A 15,955-nucleotide genomic window follows, 5' to 3' on the forward strand; every position below is an offset into this window, starting at 1 on the left:
ATGTTGCAGGCGATTACCGACAATGCCCGACCAATGAACGACAAAAGAGGATGTTTGCCGGCTCCCGAAAGATAACACCATGCGGGAAGCGGATGGTGCGGGAGGACTTTGGAGTAGATCCAAGTGGAATTTCTGATTTTTGGAACAGATTCCCTGCCTTGGATGCATTTTGGTTTTTGCAAGCATCACTGGAGTCTGCTTTCAGTTTGGTATCATCAGAGATGTCAGTTGGATGGCGCGGGAAGCAGAATTTCAAGTAAAAGTCTCCTTCGGCCAAGAAGTTCTTGCTTACCATTACTTCCGTATATGTCCAGTCACTCGAAACTGAAAAACGTTCGGTGCTTTTTCTTCGGTTATTCGGGGATAACCTTTGTGACCGTTATCTAATTTGAATTCACTCTGATTTTGTTTCCGGTTTAATTTTGTGAAATTTTCCACGAAAAAAATGTGTTAATTAGTGTCCAACGAACCCAGGAAGGAGTGAAGGAAATTTTTGAAATATTCATTAGAGAAGAAAAGTCTAATTAAAATAATCATCCTCGGTCAAATAATATTTGTCCCTCGTGGAAGGAAATTCAATTTACCTTTGTGTTGTGCTTCACGAAAATAAGAGAAAACCACGTTAGAATTTATTATACAGTGAAAATGATGTTGTGGAAAAAGTTAAAAGAGGATATGATGGCCTTGCTGATGCTGTTGGTGATGAGTTCATTCAAAGGTACTGAAGAATATTAATTTAATTTAAATGGGGAATTCACTCTTCGAGAGTGGAATTTGTTTTGTTCCTGGAAAAATATGTACCGTTGTGAGCTTGGATAATTGGTAACTACTTATATCATGCAAACGAATATTTTCTCTCTGAGAAAAAAAAAGTAGTAAATATCCCGTAGAATTGTTGACGCACTATCAAAATAATATACCACAAATAAGCAGTTAGGGAAAATTAAAACTTATCCAAATTCTATTTCTCTGTAAATCTTCGATAGACTATCACCAGTCAAAGGCCGGATATATACACTATAATTATTCAGGGAATTGTCTTTTTATTTTCCATAAATTTCAAAAGATTTCATTGGAAAATTTTCTTGCTTAAGTTATTAGGATTTCATTAATTCAAATTAAATCCTAAAAGAAAAAGTTCAATTCCCCCTGCGTCTCTGGAAACATTATATGAACATACGCATGTATACATACACGTATATGGTACTTATTTCGAGGTAGTCATGGGAATAGGCCTTTTCTAGGCTACTGTGGCCCCCAATTCCGTTCTTAGAATGACCTTCAAATTCTAAAATGATTTGGTAAAAAAAATTAGGGAAACATGAAAGATACTTCACCGGCTACACATTTACTAGTCGTCGTCGCGAATCATTTTATATTAATTGTTTGGGTTTTTTAGAAGTACTGCTGCTTGTATGTCTCCAAGTGTTCAAGATTGACTTATTTTCGAAAAAGTGTTATTGAGGTTTTCATTTCATATATCTTTAACTGAGCCTCATGGTACATGCAGGTATGTATTTTCCAGTTAGCTTCAAGATCAAAACCGGGCCTTTGGGTGTTTTTTTCTCTATTCTTCTATTATATTATTCACATAATTACTTGGAAAATATTGAATTGACTTTCAAAAAGGACTAAAAAATTAAAACAAGGAATTCAGTCCACAACTTTTACTGTGGTCAATTTGGGGAAAACCAACAATTTATTTGTTAAGATATTAGGGTATCAACTCCGTAAAACATAACACCTTTACCTCAGTTTCTGAGAGGTACCCTTGAGAAAGAGGATGTTGAAGACATTCCACACATTCCGATTTTTCAAAGACGATACCTTGGGTGATTATTATTAATATTTTCGATCATCATCAACGACGCAACAATCGGTATCCGGCCTGGGCCTGCCTTAATAAGGAACTCTAGACATCCCGGTTTTATGCAGAGGTCAACCAATTCGATATCCCTCAAAGATGTGTGGTGTCCTGACCTACGCCATCGTTCCATCTCAGGCAGGGTCTGCCTCGTCTTCTTTTTCTACCATAGATATTTCCCTTATAGACTTTTCGGGCTGGATCATCCGCATATTGAGCCGGATTTAATTCACAACCTAACGGTCATGGTATCACTCATAGATTTCGTGGTTATGCAAACTACGGAATCGTCCATCTCATGTAGAGGGCCAAACATTTTTCGGAGGATTCTCTCTCGAACGCGGCCAAGACTTCGCAATTATATTTGCTAAGAACCTAAGTCTTCGAGGAATACATGAGGACTAGCAGGATTATTGTCTTGTACAGTAAGAGCTTTGACGCTATGGTTAAACGTTTAGAGCGAAACAGTTTTTGTAAACTGAAATAGGCTCTGTTGGCTCCCAACAACGAAACGCGGATTTCATCGTCGTAGCTGTTATCGGTTGTGATTTTCGACCCTAGATACGAGAAATGATCAACGGTCTCAAAGTTGTAGCCTCTTCATTGTTTTCGTTTGACCAGTGCGATTCGATGTTGTTCGTTCTTTTGGTTTTGGCGCTGACGTTGCCACCATGTACTTCGTCTTGCCTTCATTCATGTGCAGTCCACGATCTCGCGCCGCCTGCTCAATGTGGATAAAGGCAGATTATACATCTCGGGTTGTTCTTCCCATGATGTTAAAGAGGATCGTACCTCTTGCATTTACCTCAGGATCACGGATCACTTTCTCCAGTGCCAGGTTAAAGAGGACGCATGATGGGGAATCCCCTTGTCGTAGAGTATTGTTGATTGCGAATGGTCTTGGGAGTGATTCTGATGCTTTTATCTGGCCTCGCACATTATCAGTCTTATTGTCTGATGCCCATGTACAAATTCACCCTGTCTATGCTATCATAGGCGGCTTTAAAGTCGATGAAGGGATGGTGCAACTGATGTTCATATTCCAACAGTTTTTCCATTGCTTGCCGCAGAAGTAAAATCTGATAAGTTGCTGATTTGCCTGGAGTGAAGCCTCTTTTCGATTATACTTGTGAATAATTGCCACTTTGCAGCTAAATACCGAACTCCAAAATTGGGTGCCATATGCCCATATTTATTTTAGGACTACACTATGCGAGTATATCTTTACGTTTAAGATCAAGTTTAGAGTGCTTTCCTATCAGCCAATATATATTGTTCGCTCTGTATTTTGATTCGTAATTTTTACTCTATACATACATAACTAAAATCATTTAGCAAATTGTATTCTTGAATACTTTGTGTCATTGCCCTATGTTATTGTCGTTTCAGTGATCTTTACGTGTGAGCATGTTTATTTGTTGAAGCTAAAGGCCCCCGGCATTCAACCTCGTTGTTTTTAAGGGCCTTAACTTTTTGACTATGTTTCTGTATTTCTCTGGAAGCAGTTCGTGGGTTGAAAAGATAGTCTAGATATTCTAGACCGGTCTAGATAGACCGGACAGTCTAAATACTCTAGGTCGTATTCAAAAATGTCATCTGTGTAAATAAAACCGGCCCTAGCATGCTACCTTGTGGAATACTTCTATTCTGTGTTTTTCCGTGAAGTGGGATTTATATCTAAACTTGAGTGTTCTGTTAGTAACATTCCCCGTAAACTCTCCTTATTTCAGCAGCAATCCTATATACCTGCTGAATCATACCATTCTTGACTTCAAATTGTTGGTGAAGAAAAGATTTGACTGTACGTAAGCTGTAAGCTGAGTTTCGCCTTTGGTAAACAAAGAATTTTCGTCAAAATTTAGCAAGTCATCCATCTACATTCGGCGGTACGAATCACTATTGTTAAATCAAAGGAACCAAATATACTTAAAACAAAGGAAGTCCCACTTTATTGCGTTTGAAACAAAACCTTTTCTTTTGTGTGTGACGAACGACTTTTGAGAGTTCTTCGGTCTTCCCTGTGAGGATGCTAATATGGTCTTTCCTGTGAGGGTGCTAATATCTATAAGGCGAAAACACGCATTTAATTTGTTCAGACTAATTTACTTACGTCCTGATGCCGTCCATGCGTCAAGAACCCTTGCCCATTTCTCGACTGGACCCGTCCTGCGCGTTGACTTTGTTGAATACTCTAGCATTTTTTCGAGGCTTGTGACAGCCCGATCATTTTGTTTTTAAATACATTAGATGCGTTCGCTTGGTCGGCTTTTCGCAGGACCTGTCATCAAAAGAGATCAAGTGAGAATTAGCATAGTGGAATAACTAACTACACTCTCGGATATCTCTTTCCCTGATCTTAACACATTATTTTTGTTTGACTGCGGATAGTACAAAGTTTGTTGTATCAAACGCTCCTCCTTTGTCTGAATTGGGGACCAGGAGAGCAGATTTAATAAATCAAATATAAATTAGCATTCTGCTAAAGCATTCCCCTACCTCTTAGGTTGATTACTGTCAACCAGGCTTGCAAAAAACTATTCCAATCTGGAGGTTATATCGTAATGATATACAAGGTATCCTTTTTATGATGGCCCAAATTTTAATAGTGGATAGTACCACTTGTTTAAGGGAAATTGGTCCCGGAGATGGGTACTTTGTCTTTTACTGTTAGATAGTTGTAGCGTTTTTCGTGAGTAGCATTAAAAAACTTGACCTTCCTAAAAGTATTACAATTTCCGATTCCCTCAATCATTTAATGTCACACAGGTCATCATCACTTCAAAGATGTAACAGTTCAAATTAAAAAAAAAATCATATTCGGCTTTTCATCTAAATTATTGTTAACCATACTGCAAACTTGCCAACCTGTAAAGTTGTCAAAAGTTGCCTAATTATGTTAATTATGGAAAATTTATGAATATCACGCACTAAATGGGAGAAAACGTGGTCTTGGTGTAGAACAAATTCACTTAAATATCATGGTTTTGAATCCGAACAATGAAAAGTGAATGCGTGAAGAGACTAGAAGCATATATATATACCATATACCATATTTAAGTGAATTAAAAAGATGTAACTAATTGTATGTCTGGGTGTGCACAGTTCCCACCTTTTCTCGAAATTCTGTGTCAATCGGTATAGCCGCTTCTGAAAAAAAGTGCGTGTGACCGACAAACCTTAAAAAGCACCTCCAAGAATATGATATTGCCCCAAATGATGGTTCATATTCTTGATAATTTTATAGAGAATCACACCTCGAAATTTCATACTGATCGGTTTATTACTTTTCAAGTAAGAATCCCTGCAAATATGAAAAACGTTATTTTGAGACCTTTCGGATAACAAGGCATTTCTCGCTGGAAATTACAAACAAGGTTCAATCACAAAACAACCAAATGCACTCGTAAAAGGAACTGAGGTAGCTGACGGAACTGAATATGCATGCATGAATGCAAGTTTATGTAAGGACATTAGGCGACTGTCTTCTGGGTGCTAGGGCCTGATGTTGTACCTGACAATCGGTTCAACGCTCATAGAATCTAAAGGAACACGAATTTGGCTTTGAAATTTTTGGAAAAGCTAAGTTAACCATCTATCCAATAAAATAATTTTATTTTAAAAACCTCCTAATGCGCAGTATACTTTCCGCCCTGAAATGGTCACCAAAAAGTTGGGTGAATACACTGGTGACTGTTAGACCATGTACTTATATGATTGAAGCACTGTCGGCTAAATGACAATCGCAATTTTGTCAATGGCGTGGGAAGGACTGTGATATCCAAACGGATCCCCGACATTCTCGACACTTCAGCGGAGCTGCAGTATTTGGACGGTACTTGACGATCAACTTCGCCATTTTAGTTTTGGGGATAGCTCTGCCTTCGTGGTCCACTTCGGCCAATTCCGATGGTCTTTGGCCATGGCTTAATCATATAAGTCATTACAAACCATACCCTGAGCCATAGCTGACCAATGCCGACTAGAAACTTATCTAGACTAATGTAGTTAGCTTACGTAGTCCTAACTAAAAATATCTCTTTCACAGCGTCATCGAGAATATTGTCAAAAGCATCACGCTATATTGTACCAAATGCGGCCTAAATGACAAATTCAGCAAAATGATCACCCTTTGTAGTCATTAATGTCGGCGCTGCGAAGACAGTAGAGCTACTGAGCGTCAGGTTCATATCATGGTTGTTCACAATATAAAGTGTAATGACGACGAAAGTGAAGTAATCATAGTAATAAGTATTCAAGACCGTAACGGTACACTACAGGATTATAGTACCCTGTAGGAGGTAATGTGGTCAACATTGCGCTCGCCTGAGATTATTACCCTGATTTGACTCAAGTACCCATTCACAGTTGAGTCGACTGGTATCAGACTTCAAATCACGATACAAATCTGACTGCCGCCAGTGAAATTCGAACCGCAACCTTTCGTACGACAGCCTCGTGCTCTTACCACTCAGCTAACCGGACACGAAAGTGAAGTATTTAATAGAAATGAAATGATAAAAAAAGTAATGGAAGTTTTACTAGTTTTTATTCTGCTTTTAAATATTTCACAAAGACATTTTTGATTTTTTGGGGTTTTCGAAAATTATTTTTATTGCCCGCTTTTCGTATCATAGATATTACCTGTATAGACTTTCCGAGCTGTGTCATCCTCATCTATTCACATTAGGTAATCCGCTCACCATAATATATTGGATTTTATCCACAACCAGGCCGTCATGATATTGCTTATAAATTTGGTCCCTACATAGGCTCTTTTAGTACGCCAAAAATACTTTGGAGGAATCTTCTCTCGAATTCGGCCGAAAGTTCGCAAGTTTTCTTGCTAAAAACCCAAGTCTTCGAGGCGTACATAAGGACTGGCATAATCAAGCTTTCGAGCGAAACTGTTTTTGTAAGGTGAGGTAGTCTCGTTTGACTATCAACTATGTGCAGGGGCTCCATTATCATAGCTACTATCGGTTGTGATTTACTACTCTAAATAGAAGAATGGTTTCAAAGCTCTATTCTTCTGTGAATATAGGTCAGTATTTAGGTTAACCTGAAGAAGATAGCTAGCATTTATATCAACACCATGAATTACTTTTTCCAAATCGAAGTTAAATAGGATACATGCTAAGGCATCGTCTTCTCTTAGACTCTCTCGACATTTATCTTGCAGACCCTGTCAGCATATTGCTGAAGGTCAGTCAGATCAGCCTTACTAAAGTAGTGGGGATACCAAATTCTCTCATGGCCGTGGAAAGTTTCACCCTGGCTATGCCATTTTAGGTGGTTGATGAAACGATGATGCAACTGATGTTCAGATTCTAACAGTTTTCTCATCGGTTGTTGCAAAGAAAAATGATGATGATGATGAAGTGATGGTTTGAGCGTATGAGACTATCCCGCCTAGCAAGATGTCTATGAAGACAGAAATCATTTGTTGATGCTTCATCCGCAGATATCTGGTAGTTGTGGTTATTGCGGCATCCGTTTACCACTTATAAGTCTTGCGGAGGACTTTGCTAATATAATACTCTATATTTTTGCAAACCTTTAGGAATGAATTCAATTTTCCCGACAATTTCTAAAGTATGTAATAGTAACGTACTATTTGTAAGTTTAGCAAAGCAGATACCGAAGGTGGATGTATTCGAGAGATTAGATTTTATATACAAAACCGAAATATTATGACTTCTTTTTTATTATTCGCTTGCATAGTTACTGCGAATGAGTACTATCTCAGTTCAAGTTAGCACTTTTTAAACCCATTCTCTCCCATTTCGCAATCAATATCAAACTGAAGGCGCTGAATCACTGATAGTTCACTCAATTTTATTCAGCCCAACCGCTCTTTGGCTGCTCTTGAACTACACACAAAATAATGGTTTCCACTGTATACCAAAAGTGCGATTTCATACGTTGCATATTGCGTTATCTCGTATAACATTTATCAAAAGCGGAAAATCAGTATTTTCGCAGGTAAATTTCAACCAAGCTCATTATGATTTCATGAAGTTTTTAATGCGCTTAAGCATTCAAACCTTTGAATGAAATTAGTTAACTTTTCAGAGAAGTCATCACTGAGCATATTTCAAAATAGTTCCAGCTGTCACCAAGAAATTTAGACAAGTGGGATGTTCCAAACCGATTTAAATAAAATTTTGCAATAATATTTCCTTTAATGGCTGAATAAGATGTCTCGGCATCTCAACTTAACAGCGCCTTTGTTGAAGTCTCACCACATGAGGATCGCAGAACGGTGTGTAGAAATATGCAGTGAGCCATTTATCTTATTGGTAGTTGGCGCCTCAGGACTTTCAGTAAATTCAAATAAAACCACAATGCTATTATTGGAGGAAACTAAACGGTCTTTGCTTCCCGGAGATGGAGGGCACAATCTTTCCACTCTCCGAACACGTGAAATAACTTGGAGTTTATGGCCTGTGTAGGCGAACATTTGCTTTAATATGGGGACTTTAGAGTCAAGTAGTAATGTAGATATATGTTGCTATCATTAGGCCGATGTTCGCTTATGCATCCGCAATACGGTGGGTTAAGGTGAATCAAACTAATTTTCGCTGTAAACTAACCACACTGCAAAGAATTGTGTATTTGGGCGCCATGAGCACGACACCCGGCGCAGCTTCAAATGCATTACTCAATTTGTCACCTTTGAATTTACTTATTCAAAGCACTGAATTAGAGCAGCTCATCGATTAATTCGGTTAGATCTATGGGAAAAGAATGGACGCGAGAAGCACAGAGGAGAATTTAGGAGAACTGAATCTTGTTCTGATTCTCGCATCTCCTCTATGTCTGCCAATATCGTCAAAGTTGCACTGAATGGTTAAGTAACTTAATCGTGTTGTGCTGCGCTCGATTATTCGTCTGACTCCTCCGCAATTTGAGAAAACACAATTTTTTCCTCGTGTCGGCCGAGACTAATTTTCTCGCATCGATACTAGCAAGAACACAACGTGACCTCGATCTTAAAAAACTCCGCCACGGAGAACCCCGCCCACAAACTGAAGTTATCTTGAAACGTAGAGAAAACTGGGACGAACCAGGAGAATACGTGGAAAGATATAATACATTGATGGTCCAAAACAGGAGAGGGTTCTGAAGCAGGGGTGGGTTTTTCCTTTTAATCAAGATGCAATGGTCAGGCTGAGTGTATGCGAATCTAAGGGCGGCTACCTGGGTGAATGACAAGCGGTTGAAGGGAGGTCGCATCACAATCTGTAGCGATGGTTAAGTTTCACTGAGTAGGTTGAACAGCCCTTTGAACAATTCAAAAATCGTTTTTGTGTAAAACCAAAAAACATTCTGTAAAGTTTCTCCTGCCGAAAAGCAGGAGTGTTTTAAGTATTCTGACCGGCCTTAATTCACTAACGGAATGTACATATATGGGTTCAGATTCTCCTATAATGAGGTAGCGGGATCTACGGAACCTTTTCTATATAAGTGCTCTGCCTAAGGACGCACCAGACATCAAAGTGATGTGTTCCAGCTGCAGCGGGTAGCTTCACATCTACAAACGGAACGTTTAGAGGGAAAAAGCAGAGTACAGCGTAAGAGTAAGCGCGTTCTTCAAGATAATTTAAAATCCTGCAATGGCTAATATGATTTTTCGACGGTCAAACGACCATCCTGAGTAGCCGGAGACGACCAAGAGGGGAGAGCTATCCCAAAAAACCTAAAAGGATGACGAAATTGAGCATGAAGGTCCGCCCGTAAATTTTGACGCTCCATCGAAGTGCGCCGTCGACACGTGCTTGTACACATCTGTCCTAGCCAGACCCAAGAGTGTCGGGGGGGGGGGGGGGGGGGGGGGTGGTCCTTTGAACAATTCGATCCCCCACATCTCGTCTCGGGCTGCTCAGGATGGTCGTTTGACCATCAACAAATCATAATAGTCATTACAAATGGCGCCCAACGTGGGGCATAACATTTCCTAGGTATCTGGATATTTGAGCTCGAGGAAAGTAGAATATTCTGGCTCACAACCTCGTTTTAAAATGTAGCTTCCCATCGGACAGAGAAACAACAGCTTCTTAGCATTTTTTTCCGGCATGGCTCCACCAGAACCGAAAAAATGCTGGGTCCCACATTGGATGCCATCCAGAATCTATAAAAGTTGTTGCAAATAGCGTGGAGCTCAACATTTCCTAGGTTCTGGTTAGTTGAGCCAGTGGAAGGTAGTCTTTTCTGGCCCACAACTTCGATTTGAGGTGTCGGATAGAGAAATAATAGTTTTCAACATTTTTCTCGGCTAGGCTCTACGTACACTTGACTTCATTTCTCAAGTTTAAGGTTTCACGCCTTTTTCCGCAATAGCAAATGCTCCTAAGCATCAGTTTTTCTACCCCCCTCGGTAATATACCACAAGCGCTGGTCGTTTCTTGTGTGTGTCTTTGAGTCTTAGCGCCTCGTAGTCATTACAAACTCATTTCAAATGATTTTAAGAGGTTATATACAGATGCAGTGGGTATATGGGTTCTCAATTTTTTTCGACAGCGTAAATGTTTATTATAAATATTATATTGATCAATATATATTGTGAGGTACTTGTAAAAATTTTTAAGAAACAAAATTTTAAAATTCGGGAATGGCTTGCGATGGATACGAAAGCTCGCGCTTCGGGTATAAAGGCTTTGTGTTCATCTCAACATATGTGAAAAACTTCTATGCACTATTTCCATCCGTAAATAGCTACAAATCCAACATATTCTTTCATATTTTTCCAAACCAAAAGATATAACAAAATGACCCAAAAACTTAAAATAAAATGTTCCTTTGTGGCCCCCCATTCATATCAGCTGACTTTGTTATGGTATTGACGAATTAGGATGATGACGTCATACACGTTATAGAATGCACGAAATTATTCATTATTTGCAAATGCCAAAGTGCCACCTTCTATCACTTTGTTAATAATAGATTCTGATTCTGTTTTTCATTTTAAAAATTAACTGAAGGTGAGCTGCTGTTTCCTATATCTGAATCTAATATTTACAGATTGTCTGCTAGTCCACACCTTCATGTGGTTGAAATCTATATGGTGTCCATATATTTAGCGACTATGGATTTGACAGCCTTTCTATCCGTTTTCCTCGCTGTTTTTGTTCCCTTTAGATGTTCATTGAATCTTATACAGTGCAATCCTGATAATTCGTACACCAATCATTCGTATTTCCGGCTAATTCGTATAAATTTGCCAACCCCTGAGTTAGTTCACTTCAATTTGCATCCCCTGACAATAGGAATTATCGGGATTCTACTGTAGTATCCAATCTTTTAATTTATCCGGATGTTCAGAAAAAGATACCTTGCATTCCGCTTGTTTCCGACTTGTGTTTCGGAACTTTCTCGTGTGACAGGCTTATTTTTATTCGGAACGGGCTGCTAAATTCTTTGGTAACTATATCCAAATTTTCGAAGATTTGTCGTAGTTTATGCTTAGTTGTTACTTAAAAGAGAACCTAAATTTGTCTGTACATATCAAGATTGCATTCCTCCTTCGAGGACTTTCTAATTCTTCTAATTTTTTTTCGCTGTCAATTCTTTTTTTACTGAGCTTTTCTGCTTATGCCAAAACACATTGGAAAATTTTAATCCGGGCGTAAAGTACAGAGAGTCCAAATAGAGTAGCTGTAGAACTTACATTTAACGTTTTGGTCAGATTTTTCAAGCCTTTAGATGTTGATCAACAGAGATATATGAATAGTCACGACTTCTTGATTTCGTATCGGTTTCAAGGTATGTAATCTCGCCATTGATCATCGTCATTTCGGGGCTTCAAGTATGAAAAGTTATATCTGTTTGTTATGTAAGAATAGTTGGGTGAACATTTGCCCCATTTATACCTACTTCGAAATATTTATGCATCTGCTAAGCCAGACTATTCCCTCTAGTGTGATATTGATATTCAAAGTCTTAGATTGCAGTAAATTTGCACAAAAGCAAAAACTATGACTTATTATAACCTTGTTAGTAATTGTACAAATTCCACCAAATTTGGTGTTATCATGTTCTATATTATTGACTCTTTCACCGCAAATCTATGATTCTAGGTAGAGGTCGAAGGGAATTTTTAGCGATTTTATTGGAGTTTATCTTAAATCCGACTCGGCTTGCCACCTTCACTTGTGGCTTTGTGAGACCAGGTGTCATCAGTCTAGTCGGGAGACTTGACCGCTTTTCCACCCGACTAGGCAGAATGGAGGTTGTCACGGTTAATGAGAACTCTGATAATAATCATTAGTTTCTCCGGATCGCCCCTGCTGCATAGAATACTCCAGATACACCGTTGTTTATAATACATGAAATCATCAAACAAATCCCAGGGAATCCAGAACTAATTGTTTAGCGAAAATTGCTACACTCGATTGAACCAAAACAATTACATAGGAAAATATTATTTTTTAAGCATTTAAAAAATATGATGTAAGGAACAAGGAAGCGGATAAGATATTATTTGACAATTAATCTTCCAGCTCAAAACTGATTAACGGTGAAAACCCTCTTCTTTTCATTTGCAACCTTATCAAAATCCAGTCAATATCTGCCTGTCTATCACACTCTATTTACTTGAACCTATAGTCAAGAAATTCGATGACACTGTGCGATCTATTGGGTCTTCGTACATGTGAGAAGGAGGTGTGATTTTTTTCCAAAGCATGATCATGTGACTCAATCAGTATTTTAAGCCGCAAAAAGTGTGCATCATAAAGTCTAAAAATTTATTCCATGGTATGCTTACAGAACTCACTTCATTCCGATATCTGTCTACATCAAGATAAAAGTGGTATATTGTTATATACTAGCAATCGCTCCCCTTTCTAAGTTCACGAGAACTAAGTGGATCATCGTTAGAGACCCAAACACATACATATATGAAGGGAGTATTCCCCCAAGTCTTTAGTTATTGGACGCTTCTGTAGTACTGATTTATTAGGCAATTTCAACATTATCAGTTTCTAATGAGATAAACAACTACCAACAAGGATGTAATTAGCGGAACAGTGAATATCGAAATTAAGCGTTCTAGGGGATCATCTTATTAAGAGTTTTTCGTTCATTAATTTCAAATCGAACTTATAACACAGGACACAACGTTACTCTACTACTCGCTATAAGCACTATTTTATATTACCACATTAAAGTTTTATTAAAAATGCAGGATCTGAGATCTGTCGATTTCGCGGCAAAAATTTATGATTATAAGGTTATCAGCAAAAAAATGTTATTTTGACGTCTAACATAAGAATAGTGGTATAAGAGAGAGGATAGTGAGATCCATTTCTCTATCGAGGCAAGAAGTAAAAGTAGCAATGACCATTAAGAGTGATATAACCAGCCATTCTAAGATGCCTAAAAACGATGGGATCTCAGAAACTAGGAGCCCTTTGCGTTGATGCCCATAGATGCTCCAGAAAGACATGCATTCATTTTACTAGAAAATCACAGTGCTTTTGACAAGATCTCCTAACTAGCATTAGAGTCATCTGTTAACGATTATCCTAACTAAATATTCGCCGTACTGGTATACAATTTTGCTGTCTTGGCTAATTGTTATTACTACGATTTAAATCACACATATGTCGCAGTTTTTATAATCCTTGTCGTCGACCTTCGCAAGATGTTCTTCCAGTGTTTGATTAAATCTTTCCACTATACCATCTGATTGTGGATACATTGGCGTTGTCCGGGTTTTCCAGATACCTAATGATTTACACACATTTTTGAAAAACTCCGGTTCAAAGTTTCTTTCCTGGTCTGCGTGTAATTCTAGCGGAATCCCAAACCGGTACAGTCAATTTTCCACGAACACGTCCGGGGAGGTTTTTGCGTCCTAGCTGAGTATTGGATCTACTTCCGATCATTGACTAAAATAGTCGATAACGACGAGCACATACTTATTATTTTTGATGCTCGTTGGAAACGGCCCGGCTATATCCATGGCAATGAGCTCGAATGGTGCTCCCACGTTATATTTCCGTAGGGTTCCCCGACTGCGTGTTTGCGGTCCTTTTGCGGATATACATTGCACGTATGTTCCTATCCAGTCGGGCATGGATTGTCGGCATCCAATCCAATAAAATCGATGCTAAATTTTCTCGAAGGGTTTGGTTATAGCAAGGTGTCCACCGCTTGTTCCATTGTGGTATTTCTTAATGATTTTATTTTTTTTTTGCCTTCGGATCAGCTTTTGTAAGGTTTCTCCATCCTCGCTTTCCCAGACACAATAAAGACATCCATCTTCCAATTAGAGGCTCTAACATTGAGCCCAATAAGCCAGCCTTTGCGGTTGGACTTTCATGTAAAATGTCCTTTCAAATAGGTTCCTGGTTTTTCTTCTTAAACTCTATTATTATGACTAGATCATAATTATCCTTCTTGCCGGATCGGATAGACTTCATCGCTATCAATCCTTGTTTCACTGTTGAAGGTCTACCACTGTTGTTTTTATCAAATATTCCAAACTAATTCTTGAGCAGTTGTAGAGCTTTGGGCTTTTCCTTTCCGCATAGCATTTCGATCCAAACGTTTTGTAGCTTCTTGATATTCTCAACTTTTGCCGAATTGACTTCTTGGGCATCGCGATTGACCAGTGTTTTTGACATCGAGCAACCCAAGCTAATCCATCCAAAATAGTCTCCATTAAAGTTTTTTTCGGCGAGATGATAGCTTTGTTTTAGGATCACGAATGCCATCTACAAATGTTTCGATTTTGCATCGTTCGATGTAGTCTGCAGAAAAATGTGCATATGCCACATGCACCTGCCTTTCGATTTCTGCCGCAAAGTGTATCAATGCTTCACCATTTCCTTGGGACCTATTCTTCAATTCCATTCGGAAAACTTCCTTTCCTATATTCGCTTCAGTATTTTTGCTGAAGCGCTGTCATGACCGCTCTACAGTTATTTCGATCGTCCTCCGAAACCGTCTGTAATACTTCTGCTGTTGCACCTTTCAGTGTCACTACTAACGCAGCAGCAAAATCGCTGTCACTCCAGTGGTTTTGACGGATTGTAGTTGCAAAATGCAGTTTGAAAATTGAAAACGGCGTTATTCCGATATAGGATGGAGCCTTGAACTTCATTACCGGGTTGCCTTTGGCTACAACCGAATATCCACCGTGTTTGATTTCATGTAGCTCTTGCTCCAACTTCACTATTTTTCCTGATTCACATTCCACGCTTATTTGTAGATCCTTAAATTTAATGTTCAAATCCTCGACTTTTGAATCGAGTTTTCTGGTGATCTCGTCAAACTTGGTATCAAGGCTTCCCATATGCTGTTTGACCTCTTCGATATCTTCTTTCTGTCGTTTTGTCAACTATTCGTTGACTTTGTTCATTTTGATTACGCTTTCTTTCTGTTTTTTTTGCTGCTTTCTATAAATTATTCAATTCTTCAATCAATTCTTCCATACATTTTTCCTGTCTTTCGTCTTGTTGCTTTCTAGATTCTTTCGCCTATACATAGCTTGTATTCGAGCTGCTATGTCGTCGTTGTTTACCTTGGACATTCCAGCTGCTTCTTTGCGAGCTTCAATAGGCAGTGTAGGCTCACACTGGAATTCACGTTCCTCGACACGAATACCTCGCGACTTCGAAGCTTCGTGAAGACTCCTCTGCAGTTCTGCTTTTGTTCCTGTCGTTGGCAGCTCTAACGCTGACAGCTCCCTTTTCAGCTGCTCTACTTTCAAGCCGTCGAATTTAACCATCCTGGCTTACGCAATCCCATGTTACTGCTTTAAATAGCTTATGTCTTGTTACGTTACTTGCTTCACGCAGACTCGTATCACTGGATTGCGTAGCACTTTTATACCCCGCAGAATATTCCAGAAAGGCATGCAAACACTTTACTCCAAAACCACTTTGCGCCTTTGACAAGATCTTCTTACTGGCATTAGAGTCATCTGTTAACAATTATCCTAACTAAATATTCTTGACCAGTAAATCAATTGAAGCGGTATTATCGAACCGAAAAGAAAATATTAACACCAGAATCGGTTTCAGTCTCAAACTTAGCTTTACATCATATTTGTTACCACCCATCACAGTTCCATTTATTTATTAA

At 38.8% G+C, this 15,955-nt stretch overlaps 1 protein-coding gene across 1 annotated transcript in view; it reads left to right on the top strand.

The window, feature by feature from the left end:
* Positions 1-618: 618 nt before the first annotated feature.
* Positions 619-15,955, top strand: part of LOC119657695 (lachesin) — a 173,707-nt gene continuing 158,370 nt past the window's right edge. The window contains exon 1 of the mRNA XM_038064728.1: positions 619-718. Coding sequence (XP_037920656.1) covers positions 646-718 — 73 coding nt within the window. The 5' untranslated portion in view covers positions 619-645. The remainder of the gene's footprint in view (positions 719-15,955) is intronic.

This window comes from Hermetia illucens, chromosome 5 (assembly GCF_905115235.1).
Source record: "Hermetia illucens chromosome 5, iHerIll2.2.curated.20191125, whole genome shotgun sequence".
Classification (NCBI taxonomy): domain Eukaryota; kingdom Metazoa; phylum Arthropoda; class Insecta; order Diptera; family Stratiomyidae; genus Hermetia; species Hermetia illucens.